This window comes from Galeopterus variegatus, unplaced genomic scaffold (genome assembly GCF_000696425.1).
Source record: "Galeopterus variegatus unplaced genomic scaffold, G_variegatus-3.0.2 Scaffold69, whole genome shotgun sequence".
Classification (NCBI taxonomy): domain Eukaryota; kingdom Metazoa; phylum Chordata; class Mammalia; order Dermoptera; family Cynocephalidae; genus Galeopterus; species Galeopterus variegatus.
In genome coordinates this window covers 761,217-779,893 of record NW_007726180.1, presented here as the reverse complement: position 1 = coordinate 779,893, position 18,677 = coordinate 761,217, and the positions used below count along the sequence as shown (strand labels likewise).

The 18,677-nt window shown below is 36.1% G+C and overlaps 1 protein-coding gene across 3 annotated transcripts in view; it reads right to left on the bottom strand.

Moving 5' to 3' along the window:
* The window catches only part of DMD (dystrophin), a 734,955-nt gene that overhangs the window by 325,032 nt on the left and 391,246 nt on the right, over window positions 1-18,677 (bottom strand). For all 3 annotated transcript variants that reach the window (XM_008577619.1, XM_008577628.1, XM_008577636.1), the window contains 2 exons: window positions 16,929-17,049; window positions 16,043-16,311 (listed from right to left, as the gene is read on the bottom strand). In XM_008577619.1, the coding sequence (XP_008575841.1) occupies window positions 16,043-16,311; window positions 16,929-17,049 (390 nt within the window). The remainder of the gene's footprint in view (window positions 1-16,042; window positions 16,312-16,928; window positions 17,050-18,677) is intronic.

Here is an 18,677-nt window from a genome sequence, read left to right as displayed (position 1 = left end):
GGGATCCGAACCCTCGGACGGGAGCGCCGCCGCGCTTCCCAAGCGGCGCACTATCCAGTGCGCCACCGGGCCGGCCCGCATCTGTAACCTTCTGAGCAAGAATATAACATTTCAGTTTTTGGTATTCAACCAGGGATTTTTCATAAAAATGAATCAAGTGGGGAAAAAAGGGGGAGTAACTGATTTAAGGCAAATATGTTTGGCTGGTGGTGATGTGACTTGGTGTACTTTCTAGAGGACATTTTAACAAGACTGAATAAAAGCCTTAAAATATTTACATATGAAAAGACTAGAAGACTACATACCAAGGTCACCATGTAAAGTTGTATAGTGAAATCCAACTTGGGCTCTACTATTGAATTGGTGAACCATGGCACAGGACTGTGGATCTCTACAAAGACAGTGGTACCTTTTCCTACTTTGCCCAAAAGAGGCCCTTGCAGGGATTGAGATTATAGATGCTGGTGTTGGGATTATGGATAATCTCTCTCTCTTTCTCTTTCTTCTCTCTCTGTGTCTCTCTCCTCTCTTTCATTTTCGGAGTTTTCCACTAAAGAAAGGTTACTTAAATAATGATATGAGCCAAGAGATCATCAAATATTAGAATATAACAGGGCTGGCCAGTTATCTCAGTTGGTTAGAGCACAGTGTTATAACACCAAGGTCAAGGGTTCAGATCCCCATACTGGCCAGTTGCCAAAAAAAACCCAGAGTATAGAATATAACAAAGTTCATTTACAAATATTTTCTACGTATTTCCTCATGTGTAGAAAGGAGATAGGAACATGAACACCTTTAGGCCTGTTTGTTACACAGATGAATGAGAAGGTCAGGTCTATTTCTTCTTTCTTTACTCCACCTACAAACAGTTAAGCATCATGTCAGACAACACTGGAAATACAAAGTCCCACAAGGTCCTATTCAGGTTACTTCAGGAAGACTCTGCAAAACAATGGGTAATAAATTTATCCATGAGAGAGCTTTAGACTAAGATCCTTTCTTGGATAGCTGCCTATTTGAAGCCTACTTCTCATATCGCCCCAGGGGAAACCTGTTTTTTCTCACTCCTCTATCATGTAGCCTTGTAAGGTCTTCCTGAACTAGACATTGAAACTGATAAAGGAAGAGGAAACATGGTGGAGGGAGGAAAGATACGTCTTCAGAGCTTGAACAGAGGGCAAGAAGTAGGAAAGCTTAATGTGTGTTTGAGGAAGAGCAAACAGTCTTTAATAAGTTGAAGCATGAGTAAAGAGCAGTTGTGAAAGATGAATCCTGGGTGTTTTCTTGGAGCATGATTGTGGTGAATCTTGAATGCGCTGGCCTGGCAACTCTTTCATTAGAGATTTTAATTACTACTCAATTGAAAACACCTATTTTATATCCAGTATGTACTATGCATATATGTTAGGTATATATCTACTATGCACTGGGAAACTGAAACTCTCAACAGCCTCACAGTCATTAGCAGAGATAGACAATTAACTGGGTTATTAAAAAACAACGTAATTCATACTATGAAAAGTTGTGTCATGGAGTTTGGAAAGTGCAAAGAAGGATGCTGAGGCAGGTCAGGAGAGAACCCCTGATTAGAGAAGGTGAGTGAAGTCATCCACAAAGAGGAACAGAAAAGTCATGTTCCTCTGGGCATGACAAGTTCATCTGGAAAATTTCAAGTAGATCAGCATACACTTGTGGTCACTGTGGAAAGGAGAAAAAAGTGGCGATGATTGTTCGTAGATACAGGCAGTAGTAACAATGACCAGAAATAGTGGATAGTGGCAAATGGGAACAAATTATTTGTAAAATAATTTTTAAGGGTCTTTCATATCTAAAAGAAAACATATTGTCCTATGTTTGTGCGCATGTTAACTTATTCATTTATTCAAAAAATATTATTGAGCACCTATTATATGCCAGGGAATGTTCCAGGCACTGGAGATATAGCAGTACACAAACTAGACCAAGTCTTGTGATTGTACAACTTAATTCTAATGGATATTATTTCATTTAAGTAATGACTGTTTTTCATATAGGCTTATAAAGAAACAAATTTCAAGCAAATGCATACAGAGCAACATTTTTGACCAAAAAAGTGCAGGGCAAAGTATGGTATTGTATACAGCAGTTTCAAAGAGATTCTTTCTTTTTCCCTTAAAACAGTGTGGCGCTGATAACACCAAGGTCCAGGGTTTGATTCCTGTATCAGCCAGCCAAAATACAAACAAATAAACAAAAACCCAACAAAACAAATTAAGTTACCTCTGCATGCATGAATAATGATTAATAGAGGAATCTAGGGTTGTAAGTTACCTGTGAAATATGCTGTACCTAGTTTGCTTTATACTGGACACCTTTATTTAATTTTCGTTTTATGGAGAAAGCACTCACTATTGAAACAATGGATTTTTGCTGATTTGATTTTCCATTCAATATATTATGAACTTTAAAATACTAAAGCAGAAATGAATCAAAGATGAATTCAAATTTTCTAAGAGCTGAGATGAAAATAATACATGAAAGAGGGCTGAAAAGGATTACAAAATACTCTTCAATATCCACTTTTACTTTCAGATTATTGTAGCTCCTGAATTTAATTAATGTTTTAAGTCTTTCCAAAATGGCTTTATGCCTTACAAATGAACAAAAAAGCAACATACTCAATTACTTAAAGTCAAATGAAATAAACATAAAATGAATTTTCTTCATTAAAATATATGCAACAGCATGTTTAAAAATTAGATTAGCAAATTTTTGAAATAATAGTTCATCTTCATTTCATTATATTCTAAGGCTGAAAGTCTTATGTGTTCATCTCTGAGCAATTTTGGCCCTCCAGATATATTAATGGTTGTTATTTTTACCTCTGTGAATATATACGTGTGTAAAAGATCTAGTTTCTTAAGTTAAGCAAAGAGTTTCCCACGTTTTTAATTTTTCTCACTGTGTAATTGATAACTTCTACTTTCAAGATATTATTCTGGTTTTTCTGATCACATCTTAAGGTAATATCTAAATTCACATTCTGTTATAGTCTGTTACGACAACTGCTAGCATAATAATGTCCAGTTAAGTACCTGCAAATGATGAATAAATTATTACTTACACAAATGTTTCTAAGTGTCAAGCTGTCTAATCAGTGCACTCAAGTTATTTTTTAAAAATTCAGTTATTGTTCTAATCTACCTATTTAAAAAGTGGTTAGTATTCAACTAAGAAATATATTATACTTAAACAGTAATACTTCTTTTATTTTCCAGAATATGAGTATGACTTAGTGTCCTCAAAGATTTGTGGAGAGCACAATGCATTAGCAGTCCATTGCCTTAACACAACAATCACAACAATTCCTTGAACTTGTTAAGACAAGTGAACAGATATGATGTAGGGGGAAAGGGGAAGAGGGAGGGGGGAAAGAGGAACAGGTAAAAGGGTCATGAAAATCAACTACAATGTATATTGAGAAGTTAAAAAAATTGTGGAGGTAATGCTGTATTGATTATCTAAATAAGGATACTATGTCAGTGGAAATAAGCGTTTACAAATCTTTAAAAAACGATCTTTGCACTAAGAATTCAAGATTTTTTGAGTCAAAATTGGTCAGATTTCATTAAGAACCCTCCTGCATACCCCATTCAACCCCAACCCCCAGGCAATTTTAACGCGGAGACAACCTTAGAAATGTCTTCCTTCAACCTTTATAACAAAATGTCAAGGTGGTTTCAAAGGCAATAATTTATTCACTGCGTAAGCCAAAGGATCAATAGAACTCAGGCTCATTTGTTTAGTCTATGTTTCTTTTAACCTTAGGCTTTATGGGATACATGAAAATCACCATAATATGGGATAACCCTTATGGTGATTCTAGCACTGAGTTTGTGTAGGTCGAAAACAATGAAGCATTCTCTTGCTTTAGCCCTGTCCTTGCTAGAAATATGTGGAGGTCAACAGCCAACTGGCAAGTAGTGGGTGAAGCAGGTGAAATGCTGTTCCACGTAGCTTACTTGCCTGGGACAGATGAGAGACTTAAACCACAGGGCAATTGAATGGGTATTATTTGATGAGACCTAATAGGATTTAGGTTCACAGAGATGTATAGATTCCACAGTGGGTTACAATGTATTAAGAATAGAAAAGTAACTAAATAAAAGGAAACTAAGAATTTGTCACTGGTTCTGAAAAACACACTAATATATTGCCAGTGACCCTTGTTCACTTTCGTTTCTATTTAATTATAGCACTTTGGCATATATTGCTGATAAATTGACTTCATTCTGTTTGTTAGCTTACTTATGCCATGTTGTGATGTTGATAGAACTTGAGTATTTGATAGGGTCAAAGTTCTAAATGAGTCCACTGAGTCTATAATGGTGCAGAATCCAGAGAACAGGACTTCTAAAAATTAGTATGTTTTTAAACAGGACTGGCAGGCTCTTAACTATATGAAGAAAAAAAAAAAACCCCATAAAAGTCAATTCTTTAAAAGAAAACAGAAATCCATCTCAGTGTTAGATTCTCCAGCCTCAATGTGGTTAAAAAGAGTTTGACATTTCAGTACTGAACACACTGTGAAAACTTAATAAATATTGAAGTTTACAAACAAAAAGCATAACAGTGATATGTGAACCAATTTTCAAAAACATTGAAAATCGATGTGCCCTTACTCTGCCTAATTCAGTTAACTCAATTATTTAAAGCACACTTGATTTGAGTGGGTTTGACTATAGCTATTTCAATTTTATCTTGACCATTAATCAGATTACTTTTAATGTAAAACTTCCTTTATTCTTCCTTCCCCCACCCCAGGATTCCAGAATAAGGGGAGGTTTGGTTTTAATGTTTTTTTGTTTATTTGTTTAACTGTAAGACATTTGTTTCTATTATATTTATCCTGTAATTTTCATTACATATACCACTCCTCCTATGGCACAACCATGAACTTTTTCACAGGTATTTAATACAGTGATTTTACACCGTCTTTGGTTAAGACTCTTTCCTACTTTCTTCCAGTTGCTCTCCCACATTTGCCCCACACCCATCTCCATTTCTACATACAAACATGTACCCTTTCCCCTGAACACAGAGCCTCAAAAGGTTGACAAGGTAAGTTATAAAATGTAGGAAGTCCTGGAGAAGCAATCAGCTATTCATATCTAGCAAGCAGGTCTTATTTAAAAAGTGTTGAACGGTCTCAACTATTCTGAATGTTCTAAATTTCAGAAATTCTGTAAAGTATTTTCTTATAATCAGTATGTTTGACAGAAAATTATGTGGAAAATTTTAACTTTAATTGTTGTTATTGGTAAATGTGATTTATACAAAGTGAAAAATTATGTGACCACATATTTTAATTTTAAGATATTAATATTGGGAAGGCAAGGTATGCTGTAGGTCATCTGAAGCTGTCTCAAAATTGTACTGATGTCATTAACATACCAACAGGAAATTTGGAATAAATAGCTGTGAATGTCTTCTACAGGAGAGATTTATCTATCTGTTTATTTATTTATTTTTTATTTATATATTTATGGATATAAAGTTAATTGTCACCCCTCGTGCCCATGATGTGAGGGTCAGATTCATACTGGAAGCATACCCATTACCACAAAACACTTTTGTACCCCTTGTCCCCACCCAATTATCTCCAACCTCCCTCCCCCTCCTCCTCTCCCCTCCACTCTGCTTTGTAGCCCTAGGAATGTTCCCTCCCTCTGTTAGACCATGACACTACTGTGCTCTTTCTTTCCTTCCTTTACAGGAGAGATTTAGAAAATAAAAGACTATTATTCATTTCAAAGTTACTGAGTGAAAGATGCTCCCTACCTAAGCTATACATCACTCTAACAGGAGACCACATGCCTGTATTCATTCTTAAATTAATTGTTTTAGATATTGATAAATATAAAGGAAATAATAAATAATGTATTTATTACTTGTAACTGAAGAATTACAACACACAAAATACAAGTATGTATTTAAGTAGATATGCATACAGTAGCTTTACTATTGAACTGTGGTTCTCAAAGTGTGTCCCTCGGCTAGCAGCATCACCTTCACCTGGGAACTGGTTAGAAATGCAGATTCTCAGCCCTGCTCCAGACTTCCTAGATCAGAAACTCTGGGGAAGGAGTTCACCAATCTGGGTGTCCACAAGCCCTCCAGGTGATTGCAGGTGATTCTCATGCAGTCAGAATCATTGCCATAAAAAATTCTTGACATCCTCAATGACTATATCTGGATAACTTGAATCCTCAGACACAGACTTTATAACCATAAGCCAAATTCACTTACAAAGCCATTTTCTTACTAATAATCATCACTTTCTTAGATCTCTTCATTAATTCTTTTCTTCCATCACCAATTCTGATAAGTAGCTTGAAGGTGGGTTGGGGGGGTTAGTGAATTTTCCATCAAGAAGCAAAATTCTCATCAATTCTAAAGAATTATTGAATGTGTAAGCACACAACAGCATTGAGAAAGCCATGTTGAGATAAGGAGGTTGAATGGATTACTAGGTTCACAGACTAGTTATAGGGGACACTGTACTTGGCCAGGGCATCTATCCCCCAACTGCTGTGATTGTTGACTACTAATGTCTCACAGCTGCCTGTGTTCTCTAGAGAGGTGACCTCTGCTGATGGAAGCCCCCTAGCCCAGGAAGTAACCCAAGCCCCTGGCTTAGGAGGTAACTCATATTCCAAGAGGAGGGCCACAGCCAGTGATGTGCTGGAACAGAGCCCAGGAGCCAATTGTGTGCATCTCCTCCCAAGTCTGCATTCAGTGACATCATGTTGGTAGCTGAAAGTCAGCAATGGTGGGAGTATTTACACCACACAAACTGAAAAACGCTGCAAATCAGGGTTTACCTCACTTCAGAGCTAGTTCATAAATATTTACCAACACATCACTGGCACAATTGATGACTGGCTGGGGGATACAAGGACAACTCTGCTGTGTGGTTTATGCTCTCTCCCTACGGATCAGCATACAAAGCTAGGTTTCATTTGGGATAGCACACTTGCTTGGCTCTTTCTTCTCCTCTATTTTGCTTTCCTAAACTCCCTTACAGACTTCTCAAGAGCAGACCCTCTACCAATCACTTGCACTCAGACCCCTGGCTTAGGGTCTCCTTCCAGAGAACCTGACACCAGTTAAGTCATTAGTTAAGTGACTGTGCACAAAAGCCTCAAACAACACATATTTGAAATTACAAATAACTACAAGTCATGTAACTTTTGGGTCACAATGATCAGATGAAACTGCAAAAGATAAATTTGAAATAGCAAGGATCTACACTGTGTATGTGTACATAAAAGAAAAAAGTTGATAGAAAAATATGTGGCCTGAACAAATTGGGCAATTACTTGTGTCACGCTTCTCAAATTATACTTTCATATCCATAGGTGAGTGCACTGAAGGATTTATTTATTTAAGATTTTGGAGAAAAAGCATCTCATATTAAAACACAATGAATACATTATAGAGATCACAAAACTGACATGAGATTTAAAAAATAAAACAAGAACGATCAAAGTTTGAGAAACCCTGCTTTTGGAAAATGCTTTTAATAGAAAAACCTATAGTAAATGTAAATTGTAACTAAAAATATTTTCATATGAAAAAAATCTTATGAAACAGCTATTTTCTTAGGCTCCATTAAAACAAGAATGTTAAATTAGTATCATAAGCACATCTGTTTTCATAATACCCAGAAAACTGATTTACCAAGAACAATCATTCAATGCCATTGCTTAACTTAGTTACTGTAAGATTGTGTAAGGCATAATATTGGTGTCGATGTGAACTGTTACATTTTGAAAACTGCGATTGCTAAGCATGACAGGAAGACAACAGGAGCCTACTCCTTGGGTTATTTGTTATTAATTCATTCCTTGTTTTGTTTACGGTAGAAGAGCAACATAATTGTGAACTTTAAACTTGTTAGAATTTTGGTAGAAGTCAAAGGAGAATTAAAAACATATATTGGCTCTGTCATTTCCGCTTCTAAGGAAATATGGAATTTCAGTGAAATAAATAACTCACATTTTAGAACTGTTTCCAGTTAATGTGGTATATGCAGATGCACATAAACTAACAAAAAATCTTGCTCCCTCAGTGTGATGCTAAATAATAATATTCCCAGGAAAACTAAGATGCCATTAATACAACTACAAGTATAATTTTATTTATGAAATAAATTAAATATTCACACTGTATAATGAGATCAAATTTCTCTGGGTATAGGTTTTAACCATATCATATATGGATGAATGAATTAGTTATTAGATCCTTTAATACTGAGAGTATATTACTTGTTTTTTTTGAATAGTCTTTTATTACCTAAGACTTTTGAGGAATAGTATTTATAATTATTATCAGACACAAACAAAGCTTCTGGAGTAAATCCTCAGTAAACAGGATTGGCATATTAAAGGATCAGTTTTTGACATGGTTGTTTTGAAATAGGAGGAAGGCTGATATTCTTTGGAGAAATTTTATTATCTAATTAAACACTTCTTGAGTAGAATAATGTCAGATGAACTCATTAGCTGAACATTTTGATTATCCATGTTCTCCTAAATGTCCCATGACCAGAAGAGTAGCTGTACAAGTCTAATTTAATGCAATAACAATGGTAACCAATTCTAGCTCCTTCTTTTTATCACAGTTCATCAAAGGAACACAAAGAAGTCCAAATTAAAATAAGTTCAATAATAAAAAGAACACGTTCTTTCTTCAACCATTCTAAAGCCTTTTCCTATCTTTAAGCAAAGTTCACTCAGTAATTATCTTATTTATGAAAGTAAAAGCAGAGGATCTTTCTTTTACTACATAAATGACTTTATGCTTTGGATGTGGAAGGCATCTCGAAACAGTCAAAAAAGAAAGAGTGTTGAATGTCATCAACTCATTTCCTCCCACCCACTGTTTTAAATCGTTTGCTTAGTTCCAATGTATGTACCACACTTACATAAGTTGTTTATGAAGAGCCAAATTAATAGTCTTTGCAATTGTTTTTGTTGGAATTTGGAGAGCTGACAAACGAATTAGTAGAAAATGGCAATTCTACATGAATTAGCTTTTAAGTCTCCCTAAGAGGCTGATGCAGAACTTAATAAGAGACTTATTAGGAGAAGTAGGACAACTTAATTCAGATTGATTATAGACTTCGGTGAAGACAGCTGGGGTTCAAATGAAACTGAAAAAGAACTTATATGCACTTCAAAGTATGCTAAGCAGATGTCTGAAACAATTACTCCGCTTTGCCTTTTCAGAAGTTTCAAAGGCGGGTTGGGAATAGCATGGTAAACGAAGGTTCTATTTGCCTAAGTCGAGGTAGGGGCTTTTGAAACACACACAGCGCTGTCTAAAATCAGATGCTTTGGGTAAAGAAAGGGATTTGACATTGCTGTCCTAGGTAATTTGCTTTTAGCTTTATAAACAAAGCAGGAAATGAGAGGGAATACACGGCAACTAAGTAATAAGCTCTCCTGGCAACACTAACTTACTATTAATTTTACATTGAACAAATATTTTGGTCAGGATTTTTAAGATGAAAAATTCCTGCTTTAGTTTTTAAGCTCCATTAAAGCCAGTAATGATCATTCTATTAGAAAACAAAAGTATACTTTTAAAGTACTGTATATAGTGAGATTTTAATAGGCCTTTTTATAGACATATTCCCAGATATTAAAGGCCAAATTATATGCTTTTAAACATCACTATAGTATGCTTCGAAAACTAAATAAAACCCTGGTTACTCCATATGACAGGCATTAATTCCATATTTAACCCAGATTTACAAAGGATTGCATCTTTTTTGTTTGTTAGTTTTTTCTTTTCGACCAAAGGCTTACTTAATAAATATAGCATTTTTACGACGGCAGCAACAACAAAAGCCTCCATACAGCAATTCATTTGCAGTTCATAACAATGAACAAAGTATTAGTAAACTTTCCTGTTCCTAGTATGGCCAGTATACCTCTTCATTATGAAGATATGATTTCTTTGTTCAGAGTTGGGAGAGCTTACATATTTTGAATCATTCTTAGCGTTGCCCCGTTTGTGACAGTTCCATCTATCCATGCATCCTCTAACTCTATAAGAAAGGTTTATAAACTTTCCTTATACAATTCATATACAAGAAAGGATTTAAAGTTGACTCATATAAATGACAAAATTAATAAGAATAAAACTTTAAAACCAGAGTTAAGAGGAGAAAAACAGTAAAGGATGATACAGTTGTATGAACATGGTTGCAAGCTTCCTGCTTGCCAAAGTGAAGGTGAAATTCTAATACATTACATTTCACATTATCTGTCCAGAGGAAAAATACTTGCTTTTCTCAATGTCAAATTCTGAGATAGAATTTCTTTGACAAATTTTTCAAATAAACCAAGCCACCGGGACTCAAGATGGTAGGCCTGAAAAGATGCATTTGCTAGTTTTCTTCTTAAAATTTTAGATGTGAATGCTGCCCATAAATAAATAAAGATAGCATGGTGGCTTTATCGGAGTTCCTGGTTCACTGCACACATCCTCAAATCAATCTCTATTAGAATGCTCAAAAGTTCTAATCAAAATATTTCATTGCAAGATTATGAAAGAAAAAGTCATAGAAACCCTGCCCTTGACTTTTTGCACTAAGAAATCTAAGTTAAAAGTTTGATAAAAAATGCAAAATGCATAACTACAGAGATGTGACAAATTTGCATATTCCAGGATGGAAGGCCGGGACAGTTTAACTATGGTGTATGAAAAAATGTATTTAAATTCAATAGCTAAACCAAGGGAAGTGAAATATTCCTGGCTCAAGAATAATGTACCACTTTCTGTGTAGTGAAGCCATGGTAGATTGGAACAAAAACAAAATATTGAAAAGCAACAACAACCCACACACTTTTTCACAGTGGAATTGTTCTTAAGAATAAAAATGTCATGCAGATTTTAGGTTCAAAAGTTATTCTACTTTATTAAAGCCTTTATATATTCCACTTATAGATCTACAAGAGTACTTCAAAAAGTTCATGGAAGGATTAATATTATCTTTTAATTCCATTTTTCCATGAAATTTTTGAAGTATCCTCATAGGTAGGGTTATCCTTATTCAACCTCACAAAGAAAGCAGAATATCTGCATATCAAATAAGCATTGGCATTATTTCCAGTAAAGTGGTCATGATTCTGTCCTTAAAATATTTGATAAGCAGTATAAATAATAAATTTTAAAAGTAAAGAGGCATTTAAAATTTAAATTTTTTTCAAGTGGTTATTCTTACGGAAGCTACATTTGGAAGCCTGAGATTCATTCTCTTAGTGAGCTAAATAGTCAATATTAACATTATGCTTCTTTCCCTTGATTTATCATATATGCCACCTTGAAGATGATTAGCTAGCAATAATACCATTTTCATGGAGTCCAGGGACTTAGTCGTCATTGTTTTATCCATTTTTCAAAGCTGAAAGCCACATTTGCTAATGAGATGATATAATGCTAAATCCCACAGAAACGCGTATTCCATAGTCACTTGTATAACAGTGTCTTTAACACTTAAGATCAGAAGGGAGGGGGTATTATGATAGAGTCACCAGGGTGTTGAAAATGAACTGATACAGGTATATAAAATGTACTTCTGGCTTGCTGCCGAGCTATCAGTTTGGAGTTCCCTACAGTGTAATGTCTCTGAGGGCTTAAATTGCTGAGTATAAAAAGGGAACAGTGGTTTTAAGTACACTTCCACTTTTTTTTGAAATAAGTTTCAGTTAATAAAATTCACTCCTTGTGAACTACCACCACCAAAGCTTCAGAGTTTCAAGCCCGGTGTCGATAAGATGCAATTTATTTTATTTCCACTGCAAAATTGAAGAACTACTGAAGGGAAATAAGTATATATGAATTCATGTAATCTGTAATTTTAAAATATGCAAGAAATACTTTTACAGTACTGGTTTAGAAACCCAAACAATCACATGTATTATCACCAGTACATAAATATTCAGATAAGTACCATAACTTAAGTGTATCTATGTCTGAGAAAAATAGTTGTGTTGGTATATTGAAGCTCTTTTTGAAAGGTATATTTAATGTGTATATGTTTTACTATTATTGGGATCAGAATGAGAGTCTTACCAATTAGGATTTGGAAAATGAAGTTTGTCTTAAGATCAAGAGCATTTAAGACAGGGCAAGTGAAAGGAATACTGCAAATAGGGTTGGGTGAAGGCCATCTGATATTTGAACTGTTCCACTTTTAGTTATTTTTAATTATTAAATCATGCTGTGTACATTCTTCGTTCACACTTAGTACCCTACAAATGCTCCTGTGTGACAGATATGGCTAAAAATAAATCCCTTATGTCTGCTCTATAGTCTGTATATTCAACAACTTAATTGATTTATTAACTTAGTTCTTTTTTTGTTGGCTGGCCAGTGGGGGGATCCGAACTCTTGACCTTGGTGTTTTAACACTGCGTTCTAACCAACTGAGCTAACCAGCCAGACCTTATGTTTAATGCTGAACAAATACAAGGTAATACATTTCAAAACATTATTTTAATTTTCAAGTAGACAGCAATGTTAACCGTTGCTTTAAATGTTAGACACGGGGTCATAAAATATTGGGGTTGAAGGGATTTTAGAAGCAACAGAGTAAAATTTTTAATCTTTTATCTGTTAAGCTTTGCCTACTATTTTAATGAAGAGCTATTCAATTCAACACTAGACTGTAGGCTTTATGACAGCAAAGACCAAATCTGTTTCCTTTATAAGTACATGTCAAGCACATTGCATAGTGGCTCATAAATAGTTGTTGAGTGAATGAATGAAGATACTGAATGAGATTCCTTATATGTTGCTGGCATTGGACTAGGAGCTGGGAATTCAAAGATGTACAGCATGATCATTCCTCACTTTCTCTGGGAGAAAAACAATACATAAGCAAGTTGCTACAATATGTGTAAAATTTAAGTGTGGCAATTTAAGCATGTTTGGTGATCTATGAGAGCACTGAATTGAGAGTAATTTCTTCCTCTTGGTGGGAGTTGGGGATGATAGACACTCAGGGAAGACTACAGAGACAGGTGACATTACGGTTGGGCCTTTAGCATTGAGTGGGAGTTCACCAGGCAGATAAGGTGGAGTGATCCAGAAAGAAGAGCATTTTCAAAGGCAGGCAGTTATAAAGAAAAAAAATTGGCATATTTGGGTAAAAAGACTGGTATGGGCTGAGGGCATTGAATGGCCTGGAGGGTGGGAACTATAGTTCAGAAGTTAAGCCAGGGCTAAGAAGAAAAGGGCTATCTACCCTCTTCGTTCATTGGACTTCATTCTCTGGGCAGGCATCCTCCTGCAAGGAGTTTGGATTGGAGTTGGAAGAGGCTGAATAATGCAGAAATATCAGTATAGAAACTGTTCATTCATTCATTCACCAAACATTTAAAATGAAGTGTTTATGACATGCCAGGCACACTGACCAGGGAATGGATTTAAAGAGGTATACTGCTGTCATCTAAGTAAAAGATGCTGGGAATTAGAATTGGACATTGGTTGAAAAAATGAGAGAAAATATACATGAGATATCCTGAGGGAAAAAGAGCAATCACACGCAGTCAGTGAAAATGTAGAAAGGTTTATAGATGAAACTAAAGTTTCCATCCTGGGAAACTTATGAGATTATGATTTATGAACTGAAATAGGAAAAACAGAAGAAAGGGCAGATAGAAGGGGATAGCAGCAGGGAAATGGAAAAACAGGAGGAGCCATGAACTTGGTTTAATAATAGTTGCATTTGTGATTCTGTTTTCTTTTTTTTTTTAAACTTTTTTGGCAGCTAGTCAGTACCGGGACCTGAACCCTTGACCTTGGTGTGACAAGGCTGTGCTCTAACCAACTGAGCTAACCAGCCAGCCCACATTTGTGATTCTAATGCCTTATGGGTTAGGAGATCAGAAGAGAGATCCAAACTAGAGATTTAGATTCCTCACCATCCATGCTGTTTCAAACTGGGAATGTTTAAACAGTAAAAAGAGAATTAGGCTAAAGTTAGAAACTTGGGCACTTTTGAAGGGTGGGTAGAGGTTAAGAATTTAGGAAAATAAAGGAAGAAGAATGTGGACCGAACAGTGCCATGAAAGTCAAGAAGAAAACTTCTAGAATGAGGATGCTGGCAAACGTTTTGAGTGCACAAGAGAATTTAACTTCTTTTGAATTTGAATCTAGGAGGCCTTTTGTGGTTTTGACGCTAGATGAGTAAATAAAACATGTTTCAAGTTGGTGATTTCAAAATGATAGTCCTAAATATGTATATTCTTTCATTATAAATATATTTACCATCTTCATGCCACAAGGGAATTTATCTTTGGTCTCATGGACAATAGTATTCCAAATACCGTTGGCCCTCCATATCTGTGGGTTCCACACCCATGGATTCAACCAACCACAGATCAAAAATACATATTAAAAGAAACTGCTTCTGTACTGAACTTCTACAAATTTTTTCCATGTCATTATTCCCTAAACAATACAGTATAACAACTATTTACATTGTAGTTGGTATTATAAGTAATCTAGAGATGATTTAAAGTATCAGGGAGGATGTGCATAGGTTATATGCAAATACTACACCATTTAATATCAGGGACTTGAGCATCCAAGGATTTTGGTATCCGTGTAGGTCCTGGCACCAATTCCCTGAGGATGCTGAGGGACGACTGTATGTAATGATTTTTCCTCATGTCTGCAGTGGGCTAACGCAACTGAAAATTCTATTACATACATTGCCTTCTAAGGAAAGGGCAGCATTAATGGCCTCATTTTACAGTATCATAACTAAACATCATGTAGTTTACTCAGCAAGAGGCCAAAACCTAGACTCCTGGCTCTTGATTCAGTTTTGTGCTTTTCCCAACTCTGATACTAAGTAACACACACACACATGTGCACACGCACCAGACTACTTTAGTACAGACACCTAAATTCATTTCCTAATAGCAAAATCAAAATGGCTTTTGCCCTCTAACTTTTAAATGTTTCATTTCATATCATTGAAAACAGACAGATGATTAGATCACTATCTTCTTTGGGAGAAAATACCATGTGAAAGAAGATTTTTTTTTTCCTTTTTGTCTTTTTTTACTGACCGGTAACAGGATCGCAACCCTCGGTGTCGCGCCCGTACCAGGGACCAGCAACGGGATTGCAACCCTCGGTGTTGCGCCCGCACCGCGCTCAGCCAGTGAGCGGGAACCGGTCTCCACATGGGATCCGAACCCTTGGCGGGAGCGCCGTCGCGCTCCCAAGAGGCGCACTGTAGCAGTGCGCCACCGGGCCGGCCCCTAAATTTTATTTTTTATATCATACAATAAAAATTATTTTTTTGGTGTACAGTTTTATAATTAAATTTTAACACATGCATAGATTCATATAACCAACACCATTAATCAGGTGCAGAACAGTTTAATTGCCCCCCCAAAATCCCTCATGCTATATATATCTTTATAGTCACAAAAAACAATTCACATTATTTTAATGATTTTTCCCATGAAAGAGTAAAGCAAAACAACAAACACACTCCCTCCAAAACATCTGGGAATCACTGACCCAAGGATTCAAAAAACACAGGATATGGTAAGGTTTATGTGTGCTCAGTTCCTTTTTCAGTCTTTTTTGTTGTTGTTGTTGTTGTGACCGGTAAGGGGATCACAACCCTCGGCTTGGTGTCACACCGGCCATCCCTATATAGGATCCAAACCCACAGCGGGAGCGCCGCTACGCTCCCAGCGCCGCACTCTCCTGAGTGAGCCACGGGGTCGGCCCCCTTTTTCAGTCTTAGTGAGAAGGAAAGCTCACACGGCGCACTCTCCAGTGCGGAGAGTGCGCCACCGGGCCGGCCCTGAAAGAAGATTTTGAATATGTGAAAGATGGACTGATTTCTATTGTTTAAGGAGCCTATTTTTAACTTTGTGGGAAGACAACACATCACTCAAGTTCAGATTAGAACCTCTTTTGAGTCTCTCAAAGGGCCCTGAAATGAAGTAGTAGATGGTACCTTGACTTTTTCGAGGTGATCTTGGAGAGAGTCAATGAGGAGATCGCCCACGGGCTGCCAGGATCCCTTGATCACCTCTGCTTGGCGCAGCTTGAGGTCCAGCTCATCCGTTGCCTCCTGAAGTTCCTGGAGTCTTTCGAGGGCCTCATCTATTTTTCTCTGCCAGTCAGCAGAGTGCAGGTTCAATTTTTCCCACTCAGTGTTGACCTCCTCAGCTTGCTTTCGTAGCAGCCGTGTGACATTCTGTGCTCTTTCTTCAGGAGGCAGCTCTAAATTGGCAATATGACAAAGTTTTAGGCCACATTCATTTTTGTTAAAAAAAAAATTGTCAAAAAGGTTATACTGGAAGAAAGAAAGAGAGTACAGTTTAACAAGAGGTGAAACTACTGATAATGGCTCTTTTACACTTTGGCATAGATTTTGATACAGTCCAGCACATCTAAAGTCTGTTTTCCTGAGTGAATCTGTTCTACCTCATATCAATCAGATAATCGAAGATTCATTTAAGCTATTGAGAAAAAAAAAATGTTTGGATACACACTGCAAGTTCTTATTTACTTCAGTCAGGCTAAGTTGAAAATAAGCTTGTGGTCTTGGTAACAATAGAATTCTTCCTCACAGATAAACTCCTTTGTTTTTTCCTTTCCAAATGTTCCAATAACTGATCGCTAATCTCTTTCAATGTTTATTTATGAATGTGCAAACAGATTTATGCATGGTGGTTTAGTGTTCCTTATTCTTTTTTGACATCTATGTTTAATTTGAATTGATTCTATTTAACCTAGAAAATATGAGAGCTATCTAGACCCTGGCAGCAAGAATGGGGGCCGCTCTGTCAACACGGATTCTTCTATCAAAATGTTATTATAGTTCCACATTCAATTACCTCTGGGCTCCTGGTAGAGTTTCTCTAGTCCTTCCAAAGGCTGCTCTGTTAGAAATATTCGTACAGTCTCAAGAGTACTCATGATTACAGGTTCTTTAGTTTTCAATTCCCTCTTGAAGGCCTGTGAAATGAGATGAAAAGAAATGCTTATTTGGCTTGTGACATTCTTCTCAAAATGAATCCTGGGTGCTCAGCACTTGTTTATGAAACTCCCAGGTAAATTTCTATCTCCTTTATTTATAACTGATAGTCATAAAATGATAAAGAAGGCTATATAGGTCTTTCTGTTAATGAGAAAACCACTGTGCTTGTAAAATTATTCTGGGGATAAAGGAGGAACTTTCAAGATAGTTAATGCCCTTTCATTAAGATAAGAGTGTTTTATTACACAATCTGATTGCCAAACTTGAAATCTAGAGCCAAAGTTGCAAGGCATATATTGCAAAACCCTAGCACAGCTAATGAGGACTTAAACACACCCAAAAGAACGGATATCCAGAGCACAGTGAGAAGCCTAACGACCATTTGGAGGAACTTAGGCTGTACCAAAGTATACAACTAATCCAGTTGATAGTACCCGTTAATTCTGTCAAAATGTCTGATATTGAGTAAAATAGTCTGTTAACAATAAGCTAACTGAAAACTCTTAGTACTTTGAAAAATACTCATTACACTATCCATCATGAGTTTCTGAGAACAGAAGAAATGTTTTGAGCTATTATGGAGATAGAAATTGTGGGAACAAGTTTGTATAAATAAATAGACCTAGAATAGATGTCTTGAGGCCATCTAGGCTAGTTATCAATTTTAACTTGTAATCTGTAATGTTCCTTGATATTAGGGGATTAAGAAAAAAGCAAAATGCATAGTTTATGCCTTCAAGAAGTTTCCGGGCCCAAAGAAGGGAGAAAATACACGAGAAGCAGAGTGAAAACAGTGAGTTCACATATAATCAAGTGCTAAGAGGGTTGTGGGGCATAATGTGAGGCGAGGATAAACTAACAGATACTCCAAAACCATTGAAGATGGTTATTGACCCAGATTCCATGATCTCAGAAGTGAAGGTGTTAATAAAAGTATTAACTATTTCATAAATGCTGATATATCTGTGTAACACCAGTAATAATAATTGCCTGGATCTAGATCTTAATTTTTCCTATCTTTTTAACTGTTTTATTCTTAGCAATGTTGCCTATTGAATTTAAGCCCTGTTCTGTCACAGGAGAAAAATTATAAGTATCCTCTTTTAAACTTTGGATACACCATTATGCTATAGCAGTGCTCGAGAATGGTATTATACGACACATTTAGCAATAGAATCTGAGTGGTGTTCACCATTCAAAAGAATCCTGAGTCTGATATGTTGCAAAACGACTTATAGCCCATAGTTATTTATAATTTAGTAGAGAGGCAAGGCATTTAAACCAAAATAATGGAGTTCTATAAGTGGAATATTAGGATTCGGCCTGTGGATGGGGAAGTAATTTCTGTATAGTGGGATATTTCTGTATTCGTGAAATCGTACTGAGTAGGTGGGTTATTTACTCTGCTTGCATATAAGGCTGATTCTCCCTCTAATGTTTCACTTGAAATTTCTCCGTGTGAGTTGTGTGTGTGTGTGCACATGCATGTGCATATGTGTATACAATTCTTTTATTCCTGTATTTTTTCATACATTTAATTTTCCCAACTTTAAGGAAATTATCATTTTTTTTTTTTTTTTTTTTTTTTTTTTTTTTTTTTTCCGTT